The 16,974-nt window shown below is 52.0% G+C and overlaps 7 protein-coding genes across 7 annotated transcripts; 5 read left to right on the top strand and 2 right to left on the bottom strand.

Annotated features, from left to right (window-relative positions):
- Positions 1–1,123: 1,123 nt before the first annotated feature.
- Positions 1,124–2,149, top strand: PV08_01620 (uncharacterized protein; the record flags this gene model as incomplete). Its single annotated transcript, XM_016375981.1, has 1 exon — positions 1,124–2,149. The coding sequence occupies one exon, from the start codon at positions 1,124–1,126 to the stop codon at positions 2,147–2,149; it is 1,026 nt and encodes a 341-aa protein (XP_016241257.1).
- Positions 2,150–4,460: 2,311 nt separating this feature from the next.
- Positions 4,461–6,044, top strand: PV08_01621 (uncharacterized protein; the record flags this gene model as incomplete). The annotated part of the gene is made up of 3 exons (XM_016375982.1): positions 4,461–5,024; positions 5,148–5,757; positions 5,830–6,044. 3 exons carry the CDS (start codon positions 4,461–4,463, stop codon positions 6,042–6,044), a joined length of 1,389 nt encoding a protein of 462 aa, XP_016241258.1.
- A 451-nt stretch (positions 6,045–6,495) lies between these two features.
- Positions 6,496–7,491, top strand: PV08_01622 (uncharacterized protein; the record flags this gene model as incomplete). The annotated part of the gene is made up of 1 exon (XM_016375983.1): positions 6,496–7,491. One exon carries the CDS (start codon positions 6,496–6,498, stop codon positions 7,489–7,491), a length of 996 nt encoding a protein of 331 aa, XP_016241259.1.
- Positions 7,492–8,358: 867 nt separating this feature from the next.
- PV08_01623 (uncharacterized protein) lies at positions 8,359–9,807 on the bottom strand (the record flags this gene model as incomplete). Its single annotated transcript, XM_016375984.1, has 1 exon — positions 8,359–9,807. The coding sequence occupies one exon, from the start codon at positions 9,805–9,807 to the stop codon at positions 8,359–8,361; it is 1,449 nt and encodes a 482-aa protein (XP_016241260.1).
- Positions 9,808–11,227: 1,420 nt separating this feature from the next.
- On the top strand, positions 11,228–12,148 carry PV08_01624 (uncharacterized protein; the record flags this gene model as incomplete). Its single annotated transcript, XM_016375985.1, has 4 exons — positions 11,228–11,356; positions 11,412–11,687; positions 11,750–12,019; positions 12,107–12,148. 4 exons carry the CDS (start codon positions 11,228–11,230, stop codon positions 12,146–12,148), a joined length of 717 nt encoding a protein of 238 aa, XP_016241261.1.
- A 970-nt stretch (positions 12,149–13,118) lies between these two features.
- Positions 13,119–15,891, bottom strand: PV08_01625 (uncharacterized protein; the record flags this gene model as incomplete). The annotated part of the gene is made up of 2 exons (XM_016375986.1): positions 13,119–13,179; positions 13,262–15,891. 2 exons carry the CDS (start codon positions 15,889–15,891, stop codon positions 13,119–13,121), a joined length of 2,691 nt encoding a protein of 896 aa, XP_016241262.1.
- Positions 15,892–16,239: 348 nt separating this feature from the next.
- On the top strand, positions 16,240–16,678 carry PV08_01626 (uncharacterized protein; the record flags this gene model as incomplete). Its single annotated transcript, XM_016375987.1, has 2 exons — positions 16,240–16,346; positions 16,450–16,678. The coding sequence occupies 2 exons, from the start codon at positions 16,240–16,242 to the stop codon at positions 16,676–16,678; spliced, it is 336 nt and encodes a 111-aa protein (XP_016241263.1).
- Between the last annotated feature and the right edge of the window lie 296 nt (positions 16,679–16,974).

Below are 16,974 nucleotides of genomic sequence, written 5' to 3' on the forward strand. Positions count from 1 at the left end.
GATTGCACAGCGTGGTGGGGTGAGGGGGAGCAGCAGCATGTGAGACGTGGCGTGAAGAGCAACAAGGCTCCAACCCTGCGTCAGAAGAGACAAGCGATGCTCTTCTCGAAAGAACTAGACACAAACAGATCGGCGATGGGAGCAGCAGAATCGATGGGCGTAGGAAGTGATTCGACGGAGCTCCCTTTCCGAGGTGGCTGCCAAGGTGGATGCAGTAACACGACGGCAGGATGGCACTTTTGCAAATCCCATGGCCATAAAACTGGGGGATTTTAGGCGGCATCGGCGATGGACTCCAGGATCGACAGCGATGCCACCGCCGATGCGGGCGTCAATGGTCGATGGCGACAGACAATCAGTTTGGCGCACGGCCAGTCAGTGACATGACGCTACCGCGTCAAATGTACTAGTCAACATGTACCCAGCAATTAATTATTTGGAGGGGCAGCTTCGTTCAGCTGCGGCGAAAACTTCCAGAGGCCTCTGCAGCGATGGGTGGCTCGTTCTGTGCAGGTTCATGGTCGCTTGACGCTGCCCGGATCAAGCCTCCGCTGCAACTTGGCCCATGGCCATCGCCCAGTGACCAGGCTTCACGTACAGGTTTACGGTACAGGCTCTCACAGGCGAGAGTAGAGGCTACTCCGCTCCCTTTGCTCTCGGTGCCCCATGCCCAATGTTTGACCCCCCAGCGCCTGTTGGTGCCCCAATTAATTGTTTCTCCTTCTGCCGCTAAAGTGAATGTCATCGCCTGTTCTGCCTCAGATCTCGCGCTTCCCACTTCTGCATGTTCCTGGGAATCCGGCTGTACAGAATACTGGATACTGTCTTCCACTACCATCGCTCCACACGCCCGTTGTAACTCACCAAGCCGGATCTTGAATCCTCTGCCAGAATCTTCCTTAAACAAGCCAACCCTTGACATCCCCCCCAACCATCTCTCCCTCTGCCACACCCATCTACAAAACAAACAACCTCAACAACTCTCTAGCCACACCTCTCCCTCCTCACCAACTCTGTCACACCAGATATTCACACACAGTTGAAGCTTTCCCACTGCCAGTACGACCTCCGCCTCGTTACCTTTGATCTTGGCTTCTTCTACACCATATAACACACCATCACAATGGCGGCTCTTGGTACCTTGTCGGGGACCGCCTCTGCTGTGGACAGCATCAACGACCTGGATGGATACACCTTCCGAGACTACAGCTTTCCCTCCACCGCCGCCTTCGTTCCTCCACAAGAAGACGACTTTGGTTTCGACCCGGCGCCAGTCAAGTCTACCCCTCTCGCCAACTTACAGCCCTACAGCCCTCCCACAGACCTCTCGCTCTCCGAATGGCCGGATTTCCAGCGCGATGATGATATGAAGCCTTCTATGGTCGAATCTCCCTTTAATTTTGCTCCTTTTGAGGTGGACGGCTTTGTCAAGGCCGGTCTGCCAAGTTCCAGCACCGCCGTCTCACGATATGGACAGATGACCCCTCCTCGATCGAGCTCGGCGGCCAGCTCAGACTCGGTCAAGCTCGAAGAGAAGCTCTCTCCCAAGTCCACAGCTCCTGAGCCACGCCGTAAGCGAGCTTCCAAGGCTCAGCCAAAAGAAGACGAGTCGGCATCTGCTGCGACAACATCTAGCCGGAAGCGCAAGTCTACTAAAAAGTCCGGCGCATCTGCAGACAAGGGACAATCTCCAGAGGAGCAGAAGAGAAAACAGTCGCTGGAAAAGAACCGCCTGGCTGCTGCCAAGTGCCGCATGAACAAGAAGGAAAAGACCGAGCAACTACAGCGAGACTCCCACGAGAAGGCGGTTCAAAATGCTTACCTCAAAGATCAAGTCATGCGCATGAAGGACGAAATTCAACAGATGAACGCACTCTTGCTGGCTCATGCCAACTGCAAAGGATGCAAGGCACCGGACGAGATCCAAGGTCACCTTGCACATCTCGGGAGCGATTTCTTGACGACGCATATGGGCTTTGGCAGCTCCAATTTTCCCGACTTTTCTACCCAGATGGACTTCACTGAACTGCCAGACATGGACGATGGTTACTTTGGTCAGAACCCCAGCCAGATGCAGGCCCATCCGCCGCTTCCCGAATTCAATCGCTCTGCCGACTTCGAGGTACAAACCCCCATGCAGCTGGATTGAGACCGTTTTCAGCTCCCAGCTCAGCTACCCCTCTGCAGCTCTCATCACCGCACATGTCTGAACCGTGCACTCTGCGGGAGACAGCGGAGTCACAGCTGTCGCATTATTTGTCGCACTAAAGCTACCAAAGGAAAGCCGTTTGCCGTGGCGCTTTTTCCCCGCACTTGTGGCGGTGTCACCTCGGGCCAGCGACTCTGTCCTACCAAGCTCTAACTTTTCATGATCCTTGGTCACCTATATCTATTTGCCGTTGTACGAGCCGTTGTTTGGAAAATCCTTGCGAGGACGAGTACGACTACTCTGGGGCAGAAGTGAAACCTGGTCCGCGGAAATCAAGGGAAGAAATGTTGTTCATCTTGGCGGATCGGCGGTTGGAGTTGTCGATCAACCCGATGATCGCCACAGAATTGGGCAGGTCAATCGTCGATGGCCGGGATGGCCGGACGATTGATCCGGTCGATCGGCCACCGTTGCGACGCTACTCAGGCGGCGATCATGATCATGATCAAATGCTTTAGGTTATATGGTGTTGTTGTACGATTAATGGGATTTAACGAGTGGAAAGGACGGATGACTGTCTCAGTCAATGGATTGGTGGACGATCAGTTTCTGCTTTTTTCTTGTTTGTTTAGGAACTCTTGTTGAGGCCGGGAAGGTGGGGGGTTCTTTTACTTGAAAGCAAAAGGGGAGTTTCCAAAAGAGCATCGTACATGATATCCACAGTGTCAGGGCTCAGAGCTCATACGATTGAAATGCTGTTATGAATTCCATCCCAGATCGGGAAGGTTGCTATTCTAGCAGTGCTTGTTTGCATGTCTAGCCTAGGTATTCGGACTACGGCGCTGTTGAGTACCTGTACCTACTGGGTAGGCTTTAGTTGGTTGCAAAGGATCAAAATACAAAGATCATTAATTATCATTATTATGCAGGCGAGACTATATGCGTGGATTTTTGACTCGGTTGTATGTGATACGTACTGATCTATTCGGGCGCCATGCAGATGTTACGTGTATGCAGGCATGCACTCGTACATGGGATGCTCGTATACTCGTGGTCTGTGGCCGTGAGTCGTCGGTGGAAGAAGACTGAATTCCCTCGATCACACACCCATGGAAGGGGAGTGCCACTCGGTATATCAGGTGCCGTTTTCGTACACGAGCATCACGTAAAAAGCCTGGTCTGAGTACCTCACTAGCGACTGATATATTTTACCTGGTGCGGAAGACTTCCTCAGGACCTTTACGGAGTACCTACTAAGGTACGAGAGGACTCAATAATCTCGCCGAGCATGGACTTCTGCTACCTTGGATGTTACAACACGGGTTTTTCGTGGACAGGTTTGGGATGAGCAAAGACCGGTGACGAAACCCGCTCGTTTTTGGAACAAATGGACTACGCGTTGAGTGTTGTTGACATGTCACACCCGCTAAGAGTTTATACTTGCTGCGAGTAGAAATTACATGTGATGACCATATTTTAAGACCACCTGATAACCAGGTAGTGTCTCGAGGACTCGTTACGGGGTCCGGGCAACGCAATGCACTCGTATGAAGATTGGGGGGTTTCTTTTTCATTAAGCTTGTCGGAAGTGTCGGAAGTCTCTGTGAGTAAGGGGGGGTCAGATCAGGGAAAGATGGGGAGGGTGGATAGATGCAGGCTTCACTTTCAACGAAAGTGCATTATGCACGAGTCTCCGAAGACAATAGAGGGGAAAGAAAAGAAAAGAAAACGAGATTGACAGTGACAAGTGACAAGGTGACAGCCAGATAGACAGCCAGATAGACAGCCAGCCAGATGGACGTATGCCTCGGCGACTCCCTTGATACTTTCCATCGAATTCTCGTATTGCTGTGGATGTCTGACAGTCGGCAAACCTTGAAGGGAGGACATTTTCGCAAGTCGTAGCTTGCACTGTAGATAACTCATACTCGCACTCGTACTTTAGGGAGCACCTGAGACATTGTCCAATCTCATTGGTCATCGCGTACTTGTTGCACGATGGGCGTATCCGGGTACATCGTACGCGTTCGCCCACCTCTTTCCATCCTACTGCCACCACAACCTCAGCTTCAGTACGCCTCGAAATCATCGCTATCAAAAATTCACCTCACCTCATCGATCTTGAAACGATTCAGATCCTTATACTGAATAACTGTCAACTGATGATCTGACAAACTTCCTTCGATGTCTATGGTTCATAATCACCCTTCACATTTGGGCCACGGGGCATATAAAAGGTAGGCAAAGCGCATGTAAGTACATCGACCAAACTGCAACTCCCCAATATCCATCTGTAGAGTCACTCTTCAACATGACAAGACAACACACCTTTAACAGCCTCCCCGCTCATGAAACGTTTCCCAACCCAACCTCGACAGTACCCTGCTGGCGAACCGAACTCCATCCACTTGACAACTATCGCTCCACAGAAGAATTACCATCGACCTCGGACATTGTCATCATCGGAGCTGGCATGACAGGTATCTCAATTGCCTATCATCTTCTTCAAGAAACCTCGCCAGAGTCAGCACCTTCAATCACCATCCTCGAAGCACGGCAGGTCTGTTCCGGCGCCACTGGTCGAAACGGAGGGCATCTCAAACTGGCGTCGTGGATCGTCAAGGACAAACTGGAGCAATGGAGCGTCGAGGCCTCAAGAGAACTCATCAGATCTCACCTCGCGCACATCATGGCGCTGAAAAATGTGATTGAGAAGGAAGAGATTGATTGCGATTTTCTCGTGACTCGCTCTTTCGACGTCTTCATGGATTCCGGTGAGGCTCGACAAAGTGAAGGCAACTTACGCATGTACAAGGATATGGCGATGGACGAGCTCGAGCACGTTGATCTCTTGGGACCCAAGTATCTCGAAGCGGTGCGAAGACCTATACTCCCCTTTGAAAGCCTCCCGATCTCTTCTTCTCTTCCGAACCAATCTGAAAACCAACATATTCTTGACACCTGACTGACCATACGTGCCGTGTGTGTTCGATCACAGGTCACTGGAGTCGCAAATTCCAAAGGCGCATTTTCTGTCCCAGCTGCGCAGCTTTGGCCATACAAATTCGTCACGGGCCTTCTGAACACGTTCATCGACCGCGAAAACGTGAACCTTCAGACCACGACACAGGTCACGTCCATCTCCGACCACCAGGACCCCAACGGCTTCTTCCGTATCGAAACGTCCGGTCGAGGCACAATACTCGCGCGTAAAGTCGTCTATGCGACAAACGCATACACTGCAGGCATATTACCCATGTACCACGACACCATAGTTCCCGTGCGCGGGACCGGAGCGCACATTGTGCCGCTCCGTACGAGCAAAGATCCCACGCTGGCGCTGCAACGCCGGGTCAACACTTACACGTATAACATTTTCCACCGGCGCGGACAGGTTGACCATCTCGTCCACAGGCCTGACGGCGGCGTCGTTATAGGTGGCGCAAGGGTTCTTTTCATCGACGATCCTGAACAGTGGAGCGGTGTGGTCGATGATGGGTCTCTGATCCTACAAGAGCAAGTGACACCTTATTTTGAGCGTGTCATGACAGAACATTACCAAGATTGGAGGGAGTCGGGAGCCAAAGTTGACAAGCTGTGGACGGGCAGTAAGTAACCTCGTGCTTCTTACCTTGCTTTGTTCTCATCACCCGTCTCGTGCTCTCTAACATCATTCCAAGTCATGGGATACACGACCGACGGTGCCGCTCACGTAGGAAACGTGCCGGGTCGTAAAGACCAGTATGTATGCGCCGGATTTAATGGTGCTGGAATGGTGTATATCTTCCTCACAGCCAGAGGCATCGCACGCATGATGCTGGGAACGGCTAACTTCGAAGATAGTGGGATTCCGCGAGTATTCAAGGCCACGAGGGAAAGGCTGGAGAAGCAGTAGTAAGATGCGCGCGTAGTATGGACCAGCGATGAGCCTGGTACTGATACTGTCATTCGTACGAAGGAGTCATCCGAGTACAAGGGGAGGATTTTATATTTAGAAGCGCTAGTCCTATTATGGCATCCGCTGGCGGCTACGTCATGTGCACGTGTTTCACGTGACCTGTTTGTCTGGAGGAATGCTTCAGCTACGGCTGAGTCAACCTCGCCGACGGCGAATTGCCCAACCTCCTCGAGCGCCTTCTGGAAGGCAACTGGAGAATTTGACTTCATTATCCAAACTCTACTGTAGAGACTGTCTTACATTCCCCTTCTCTCCCAACCCCCACTGCACTTCTCAACCCCTACTACCACCGCGCAGGCGCTTACTTCTGTCGTCAATCCAATCGACCCAGCAAACACTCTTGGACACTCCTCGTTCGCACGCTCGCAATTCAGCCCAATAACCAAAAATGGTCATCCTAGGCGGTCTCGAACTCGTGGCGGCCGGCTATCTCTTGAAAGAAGTCGCAAAGGACAGTAAAGAGGAAGAAGAACGAGAACAGGAGCGTCGCCGCCGCAGACGGAGACGGCACTCTCGAGATGACCATCACCATAGCCATAGCCATAGCGGAGGCCGCCATGACAACTCCCCTCCGAGTCGTCCTGGCCGTCCCTCTCAGAGCTCGTTATATCCTCCTCCCAACGGCCCGCCACGACCGTACAGTGCACCGCCGGCGCAGACCGGCAACCCTCCCTATTCTGGCCCTCCTCCTCCGCAGCCTCAAGGTATGATGTGGCCGCCACAACAACAGCAGCAGCAGCAACGGCCGTATCCGCACCCTCAAGGCCCTCCTCCGAACCCCGGAACCTGGCCTCTTGCACAACCGCAACAGTACCAGCAGCCTCAATACCCTCCGTGGCCCGCGAAACCACCTCCGCAACAGAACATACCCCAGCCCAACCCGAACAACAATAACTTTGTTCCACCGCCCCTGCAACGTCCGGCGACAGTCATGCTCCCTCCTCCAAACATGCACTACGACATGAAGACTGGCAAATGGCAGAACAACATGCTCCCACCGGAGATGTTCGAAGGTCGAGACCGAGAGACAGACAGGGACTTGGACAGAATCCACAGCCACGAACGCCTGCGACGGGAGAACACGATGCCAGCTTCGACTCCACATATCAACGTCAGCCCGCCGGTTGGGCATCACTCTACTTCTTCGCTCTCACTCCCACAGGGTGTCTCCGAGCTGGATTCCGAGACGCCGGGGCGGTACAGACCCTACAACAGCAGCAACAACAACAACAACCATGGGGGCGAGAAGAACTCGTACTCGTACGGTCCGCAGCGGAGTGAGAGGAGGAGACCGAGAGCACATTCAGGATCGTCGGCGACGACAAGGTATTATGACGAGGACGACGACGACATGAGGGATCCGCCTCCTGCGTATCGAGAATGACTGATTGAATGACCGTTGCAAATTTACGCCAGAGATGAATGACGAGACTAAGATGTCGATTTCTTGCAGTCTTGCGGCGGCAATTTCACGGCACACACACATACTCGCACACGACAGCCCGGCACGATGGCCATACGATCTCGGTGATATTTCATGTATCTCACCGTGGTTCATGTGAGACAAGTTTTATGACACGAAACGATGAGTTTCTGTTGGAGTGTTTTGACGTGTGGCACAAGATGTTACGAAATTGGTTTACAGTAATGCGATGATGATGATGATGATGAATTTCCGCTGGATTTTCTTTTGACGTGTGCATGAGATTTACAAAGTCTTGGGACCATATTCATGGTCATCGGCGAATGCGCGGAATGGTTGTTGCAATTGCAACGGCAGACAGTCTTAAGCTGGCTTATCCTCGTAGCGGTACGTATGCTCATTTGAAGCTGGTCTTCAATGGAAGGAGTTCAAGTCATTAGTTCAGTAAGCCTGCTATCTATTTTTGTTTGTTGTACTCTCCTCTACTGTACAACCTTGTTCTTGCGGAAGATTAAATCATCTCGGTAATGGTAATCGGTATCCTTGATTTCTCTTTCTGTAGTGACCCCAGGTCTTTGTGTTTGTCCATCTCAATCAAACAATTTCTCGTCATCTCGGATATCGTTCTTCTAGTTGTTGCCCTTCTAGCTCTCCTATCTCGCCTGTATTGCTTTGCAGTAATCTGTCTCTTTCAATCTGAGAAATCCCATCCGTGTGCCCATATTGAGCGTATGTGAGCGAGCGACATCCTTGATCAACATTGATCACCGTCACTCTTCCAAAATCCTCACCCCTCTTTCATCATGGTAAAGGGAAACAAGTCGAGACTTATGCTTGACTGATGACGTCGGCAGCGTTGATGTTGTTGTTGGTGCTGCTGCTGTTGATGCTTCCCACTGCTCCTCCGGATTGAGAAGTTTCGATGCGCGGTGTTGTTGGAACTGGAGTGTTCCTCGCCAGCATGAGGGTGACTGATTCTTGGAGGACACTGGTGTCGACCACGCGACCGTGTCTCTGCACAAACGACAACGTGTTACACCGGGACTGACGGCGTCTAAAGATCAAAGAACCAGGGCGATCCGTGGCCATCTCCTGATCAGAAGCGTCGGAAGCGTCGGTGGCGGTTGTGTTGATATTGTTGTTACTGCCCGAGCAAGTGTCTTCGAGTCGAGCTCTAGCTAGAACCTTCCTGACAGTCTCTCGAAATCCGCTGCGTTTGCGGACCGAATGAGCATCTGTTTCGGGTCTGGAGCTCTCTTCGCCATCGGGCTCAGGCTCAGGCTCAGGCTCAGGCTGAGGCTGAGGTTGAACATTGTCGACTTCATCCATTTCTTCCTCTCGCAAGACAGGGAGGCGACTCTGCACAGACTCAGTGGGAGAGCTGGCTGGCTGAGAAGAAGCTCTCTCAGATTGAGCGGATCTGATTCCCATCAGAATTCGCGCGTCGGAGAGACGCCGATTCTCCCACTCCCAGATCGGAGGGCATTGCACAGGGCCGTTGAGAACATCGTCAAGGGCCCAATAGGCACGGTCCCGGTATGTTGGTCGACAAGTTGGACAGACCATGAGGTTACATGTTTGCACGGCTTCTTCGTTGACCGTTTCCCATCCCCCTTCCCTTTCGTTTTCGGCATCCCTGTCTTTCTCATCCTCGCTCTCCTTCTCATTCTCTTCCTCAGATCGCTGTTCTGCGAGGACGGCTGGAGCCGGTCGAGGTGACGAAGGGAGAACGAGTGTTGGTTCTGACATCCAGACTTTTTGCAACTCGTTCCAATCATAAGCCGCTCGTATCTCTTCATCAAGAGAGGTAGAGGAGGTGGTCGAAAAGCTGGCACTCTGAGGCAATGTCGAAAAGGTTCTGTCCGTGACTGATGAGTCGGCGGTGGATGTGTCTGTAGTGGCACTGTACGAGGTTTCAGGTCTATGCTCTTGCTCTAGAAGGAGGCCATTGACTTTGTCTTTCTGTTTGGGCAGCGACACCACCTCTTCATTTGCGAGAATGCCCTGGCCCATTGTTTTGATGATGGTAGTATTGACTGACGCACCGGACACATCCATTGGGTCATCTATTTTTGGACAGGGTGCTGGAGTGCCTGTGAAGTCAGATTCTGGAAGAAAGCCGTGCGAATCCAGAGTGCAACGGTAGAGCCAGCCGATGCTCGGATGTTTGTGGCACATGGAGCACCGGAACGAGCCATAAGGGTCGAAGAGGCGGGTCATTTTGATGTGCGTGCAAGGATTGCGCCTGTCGACGCCGACGACTCTGCGCGACGGCATGCTGATGAGAGTGAGGTAGTGGGCGCTGAGATCGCCGTCGCGGGACAAGAGACTGTTTGTTTAAACAGAAAACAAAGGACAGTGAAGTGTGTCGGTAAGGAGAGGGGGAAAGGGTGAAGATTCGAAAGTGTGTTGAGTAACAAGGGCGCAACGACAACGACAACGGAGCATAGAGAGAGTGACGACCTTATTAGCAACGAAGTGGAAGGAGACGCATGTGTTTCTCAACGAAGCAGATGCTCGTCACGCTCACAGAGAGACGACATGGTGAGTCTTTTCACTTCTTGCTTGCCACATAGTATCATTTCGACTCACTCTCTACCTTCTCTCCATTCTCTTCTTCAGACAACACAGCGTGAATTTTTCTTTCAATGGGGTTTGCCTGGTTTTGCTGTGCCATTTCTTCGCAGAGCCTGAATCTGGTTGTACCAAAATACAGCTCAGCACGTCCCGAACCAACAAAGTCTGCCCTGCCTCGTCCATGACCGCCATTTTGTGGGACCCTTGTCGACATTGAAACCCTTGAAGCCCTTGAAGCGAGCATACGTGGCCATCCTACATTCCACTGGGCTGCTCGAGAAACCTGTGATCTCCTCGTCAGCATTGGCAGGGACAACGACCCCGAAATTCAAGGAGCGACAGAGTACTTTGTGTAGCACTCTGCATTATGCCTGCTTTAAAGCATGCTTAAGATACGGAGGATCGATGCTCGCCGTCGGATTTCCAGACGCGGAGAGGTCATGTTGATGTCTTGGCGCCAGCGACGACGATGAATGGCTCCGACGACCTTTGCGGCGGCGTCGGCGGTCGGAGACTTCCGCCTCCACTAAGAACAGAACCTACAAGCTGGCCCTCGTACCGGATACGAGTATCGACCTGCCAGGCCTTTTACTCCGGGCCTCCAGTCGGTTAGTACAGTAGTTGCTCACCCGGCCAACTCATCATCTCATCTCACTCGCCTCGCCCTCCAATCGACAAACCTCCCGACTCCCTCACCCGTCGCATTTCGGCAGCCTCCTCCAAGGACGCGTCTTGCTTTCCCTCTCTGATCTCACAGACTTCGCCCCCTTTATTGACCACATCCCTTTCCTCCTCAATCGTTGTGACTGGCCTTGCCTCGTTTCCATTCCCACCTGAACCCCCCTGTTTCATCGACTCTTTTCGGCGAATCTCACCGATTAGGTACGTTGTTGTATTTCCCTCCCGGCGCTGCTTTACCGCGGCCGGCCTCGGCACTTGGATTTTGTCAACAATCCGGTCAATGCCCCATCAGCGCGCTGACCACGTCCTCTCCGCTCTTCAACCTTGCTTCCCTCTCCGTCTGTCATTACCCCAGACTAATCACAGTCGACAGAATTAATCGCCTCTACGACATCAACTCACCGATACACCTGCGGTCACTCCTCGCGTACCATTTACGATGTCGGTCAAGTTTGAGCAAGAGAAGATCTCCACGACGAGCGGCGTGCAAGGCGGAAAGCATGAGGGTCTCGGGCACAGAATCGGCGAGCGCTTGACGGGAGGACAACAGACGACCGGTTATCTTGCTGTATGAATGTGGACTTGGAAAGACTTCGCGTTGCGCAATGCTCATACGTGCCCAGGCATACCTCAAACAGCTTCAGTCGAACCCACTGCGGACGAAGATGCTGACATCCGGCACGTTGTCCGCGCTGCAAGAGCTGCTTGCATCGTGGCTCGCCCATGACCGCAGCAGACACGGTCACTACTTCAGCTCCAGAATCCCCAAGATGGCTGCGTACGGCGCCTTCATCAGCGCGCCCATGGGCCATTTCCTGATTGGATTTCTGCAATGGGTCTTTGCTGGCCGAACCAGCTTGAAAGCGAAGATTCTCCAGATCCTCGCGAGCAACTTGGTGGTATGCGATCGCGGACTCTCCCTGTTACAAGTGTGGCCTTCCCCTTTCTCACATCTCCTTAGGTCGCTCCAATCCAGAACACCGTCTATCTGGCCTCGATGGCCGTCATCGCCGGTGCTCGCACCTGGCACCAAGTCCGTGCCACTGTCCGTGCAGGCTTCATGCCCGTCATGAAAGTTAGCTGGATCACCTCTCCACTGGCTTTGGCATTCGCCCAGAAGTTCCTCCCGGAGCACACCTGGGTTCCATTCTTCAACATCGTTGCCTTTTGCATCGGCACCTACATCAACACTCACACCAAGAAGAAGAGGATTGAAGCGTTGAGGAAGAAGGTAAGTTTTTTTTTAAAAGTTCCAACGGAACGAAACTCGCGCAATACGCACCACCAACCTCAAGGACGATGCTAATTGAGTTGTCAGCACTACGGCGATGGACGAAGCTCTACTGGAGAACGATACTAAACTGATGTTTTGATGTTTTGTCTCCTGGTGGTTGGACCCGGGGAATGAATGCACAGGTAGAGGAATGGGGGAAGGACGAGCGAGGTTCGGAATGATCAAGGTGGAAGACAGCAGATTGTGCACCCTCTGGCAAGCATGTTTCGAAAAACGGTTTGCTGTTGTTATCATCTCTTGTCCGCTTTGGGAGGGAAGTGGGGGAAATGGCTTCCGTTTGTCAATATGGGCGAGTTGAGTTACAGGTTCCCTCGTTTTCTACCTTGACCTGCCGTGCGGTACCTGTAGGCCGTAGGTATGTACCAAGGCAAGGCAGTGAGGCAGAATTGCTTGTTTTGTTTACTTACACCTGCGAACGCAAATTTTTCACATGGGATTATACTGTATCTATCAGCCTTGGGTACTATAGCTCCTGAATTGTCAAAAGTCGCTACCGGCACAGTAAGTCCATCGCTTACATCCAAACTACAAACAAGGGCGATGTCAATAGGTTGAATCCCCAAGTTGCACAGCGTAATTGTTAACCGTCCCAGATTTCGCTCCCGTCATCTCCGTATCGATCGCCGTCAATGGGAAAAGGCAGATTTGTCTTTGCTGAGTCTTCAATTCTTTCTGTCTAGCATTTTCATTCAGCCTCTCTGATTGCGTTTTCGCTCGTTGGTCTCAGTCATACCCACCTGGGGTACCTACACAGGTACCCTGTACAATGTGTCACTCATTCCGCTGCGTCTGCATTCTGCTTCTGCTTCTGCTTGTTCGTACACCCTCCTCCGCTAATGTCCAACACCACTCAATGCTATGCAACCGGTTGTGGTATTACGATATCCAGCAAGCTCATGACTGCTTCAGGTACCTACATGCTGCTCGCAGCCGATTGCCCGGTTGCTTTTCCGCGCCTCCATTCCAACATTTCCATGTGAGTCTTACCTGAGGTACTTTAGCACCGCAGGGTTACCTACATAGGCGACCACGTATCTTAAGCGACGTAGGAATATGTATTGCCCTCGTCTCTCTCCATGTAGTCCTTTTCGATCAACCTGTTGGCAAAACCGCGGGTCAGTAAAAATAGACTTTCCCTCATCTCTTTCTTTTTCGCTAGGAACGGGAAAATATACTCACTTTTCAATATTCCTCTTAATGTCCGCCTGGTCCAAGACACCTCTGCTCATGGTGGCCTTGATGACCTCGACGATCAGTTCGTTGTGGCCAATCTTCTTGCGACTCTTCATGATTCGCACAATGGCGGCCTGGGTCTCGTAGTGTCGGTCGGCGGCGACACGCTCGTGGGTCTCCTTGTTCTCCTCTTTGGTCTCCTTGAGTTGGATCTGGTTGATCTTGACGCGCAGCTTGGGGTCGACGAAGGCGGCGTTGAAGGTGAAGGTGTCGGTCTCGTTCACGTCGCGCCCGCGAGGATGTTTCTTGAGAACCTGGTATTTGGCGCACGCGAGGGACTGCAGCGTGCGTTTGAGCTCGGCATCGACGAGGCCCGAACTGGCTCTGATTTCCGTGTAGGTCAGGTGCTTGTCTGCGGGGATGTCGTTGAACAATAGCAGCACGATGGCTTGGAAACCTGACACGACCAGCTCTTTCCTGCCGCGAGGGAAGTTGGCCCGGAGTTGGCAGTGCGCGAGCGAGTGTTTCCACGTGAGCTTGCGGCCCGAGTGTTTGGCCTTGTAGTGCGTTTCAAAATCCGCCATGACCTTGGCCACGTTCGGGGGAATGGTGACGCTGACATCCGGGTACGTGGGCCACGCCGCAGACGAGAGGACATTAACGCTCAAGTCTGGGCCGCCGGATTTGCCTCCCCGGTCGTCGAGCAGTTGGTTGTAGGACATCATCTCTTCGCGCGCGAGATCCATGTCTTTGAACATTGACTCAAGATTGTGCGTGAATGCGGCCCCGCACTCGTTCTTGAGACGTGTGAGCATGTTTCGTTCGGCATCGAAGGACGCGCTGCGGCCCATGAGAAGCCGTCGAGCCAAGTCTTTCTTGTAGAACGCTTCGAACACGGCCTTGCCATGGACGAAGCGGAACAGATCCAGCGCGTTAGAAAGGTGTTGGTTGATTTCTGCGTCTTCATCGGCAGCGCCTTCGTCGAAGTCATGCTCATCTTCCGCATTCGAGGCTTCGGGCTTTTTCGTCTGAAGACCGGGGATCGCCTTGACACCGCCCTTGAGGAGGAGATCGACGTGCTTGGCGATCATTTCACCAGGCTTGTTGTTGTCCGTGTCCCAATTTGATTGAGACTTCTTGGTCTTGTTGATAAACGACTCGAAAGCCTTATGTAGGGAATTCCCAAGAGTCTCGTTGTCTTGGAAGCAATACTTCAAATATCGATCCAATCGCCGTTTGAAGTCGAGTAATCTCACCACCATTTCTATCTCCCGCTTCTCGTCAAACACAATCGCCGAACCTTCCATCTCGACATATTTACTGAACGTCGGTGCTATCATCTCGCCTTGTGACTTCCTTTGTAGAAGCGCGTAGAGTAGTTTCACCTCGGTGAACTTATCCGCTTCCAAAAGATCCAAGATACTATCCTCGTTCGTGAGAATATCAATTTCTTCTGAAACTAATATCTCGTCAAAGAGTTCTGAAATCTGCAGGATTGTACTTCGGTCCAAGGTGAGCAAACCGGATCGACCCATTTCCCGCTCCAGAAGATAGGAACAGTTAGTCACATAAGCTGCAAGATCATCCCTATTTGCGTCCGTTTCTTTCCACGACCTAAAGTAGGATTGTGTCGTTGAGTGGAAAAGAGGTTCAAAGTCGCTTGAGTAGATGCTCAATTCATGTAACGAATCGGCAGCTCGTATTAGTAAGAGTCTGTCTTTTTCGTTCAGTGTACCCCTTCTATCCATAGCAATCAGAGCCACGACGCCATTGAGGGCTTTAGGCTTGATGAAGTCATCTTGAAAAACACATGATCTGAACTTGATGAGCCCCATCTCGGTAATGCTAGGGTTATCGGCCGAACGCAGCAGGAATGTTTGATCCAAGTAGTAGAATATTTGACGGATTGTAAGTAGCTGCTTCTGCCATGTTGCCCAAGCATCGATGAATGACTGCAGAAATTCGACATCGGAGGATCTTCCCTCATCGCGGCGAATATTGTCTCTGACCGTTTCGGACAGATACGTGTCGCACTTGAGACTTAATCGAGCATACAGCTCAGCGGCCTTGCCTTGCCGGCAGACGTTTTCTGCTCCCTTATAGAGCTCTTCCAGCGAGTATGGTTGCTTCTCATTCCTGAAGATCGCGTCCAGTGCCTTGTCCTCCTGCGCCCATGTGCGCTCAAAGTACTGCTGAGGGTCTATCCTCGGGACCGTCCGTAGATTCTTCACCACCAGTTTCTTAGGGCCTTGATGTGGGTTGAAGGGCGTCTTTGTATTCGTGAACGACACCTTTCTCTTCTGAGACTCCAATTCCGGTGAACTCGTCAAGTCCACAACGTTACTCGTGGCGGACTTGGAGGTGAAGGTGTACATGTCCTTGTTGGACAGCTTGAGTGGCGGGGAAGCTTTGGTATCCATCTTGACCGCTCTCTTGTTCCTGTTGCTATCGTCCCAGCCAACTCCGTCACCTTCATTCGATTCGTTGCTCTGCTGGGAGGAGAGCAATTCGGCGATAGAGACCCGAGACTTCTTTGGTTCGGAACTAGGGCGGTCTTCGTCCGGCACCTTTCTCTTAGCCGCAGACTTGGAAGTAGTACCTCGATCCGGCGCCTTGTTCTTGCGTGATGTAGTCATCTATATGATCTCGATCAGCTGAGATTGACACATAATGAGGGAGGCCATGACACTGACGAAGTCGACTTTTGGGTGGAACGGCGGTACGCAGCCTGACGCTTCCATGAACGTATCAATCCACTACACTTTCGGCGATTGGCGGAGTTAGTAAGGCTAGGGTGGAGTGTATGACTTGATTCTACCTCACTTGATCCACCGTAGATACTCTACGCGTCGAACGCGTCCAGACTCTTGCGATGAACCTGCGGCGATGGACGGCCTAAAGACTCGTTCTTGTATACTGTCCATTCCGAACTCTATTCCCAAGACAAGACGAGATAGATATCTGACACAGCAAAGATGAACAACATGTCATCACCGAGAATACTGCCGTCCCACCTTCACGCATTCGCTCCAGGTTCTGCTAACGGCAATACGGTGCGAGTGCTGGGGCAAATCACTACCGTGAGCGGAGAGTCAGCAACTCTGACCTGCGGATCTGATGCTGTAACGATCCTTCTGTCCAGGCAAGCCAGCACGGATTTTCAGCCCATATGTAACGTTGCTAACATTTCACAGGGACTCCCACGTATCCGTTGGATCTATGTTCGAAATTGTCGGCAAAGTAATCAACCTAGACGGCGGACAAGGCCTAGGGTTGCGAGTCTTGAGCGCGACGGAATGGCCGAGAAACGAAAACGGACAGTTACCTGATATCAAGCTATTTGAAGCCGTGGTCGATGTGACTCATCGCTACAAGAGCATCTTCTACGGAGAGAACGAGAATGGCCAGGATGGGGGATATTGAAGTACACGAAACGCAGATAATGAGAAACGAGCTTCAACTATTTGCCACCATATGGGAAGAAAATCTGATGGTCTACAAACATGGTCACTCGACATGTCTTGACCAGAATGTCTTCCACAGGACTATCACGGTGTGAATGCATACTGTTGGCGTGCAACGTCTGTCTGGCTCCGACGGGTCAAATTCCCGCAGAAGTCCGCCGATTCCACCTGCTGAACCACGAGCTTGTTACCCTAGATGATTTATACATCAGAAGATAGGATTTCAGGGGCCGATTCTAAGCAACCCTATCAAGC

The sequence above is a fragment of the Exophiala spinifera genome (assembly GCF_000836115.1).
Source record: "Exophiala spinifera strain CBS 89968 unplaced genomic scaffold supercont1.1, whole genome shotgun sequence".
NCBI classification, from domain to species: Eukaryota; Fungi; Ascomycota; class Eurotiomycetes; order Chaetothyriales; family Herpotrichiellaceae; genus Exophiala; species Exophiala spinifera.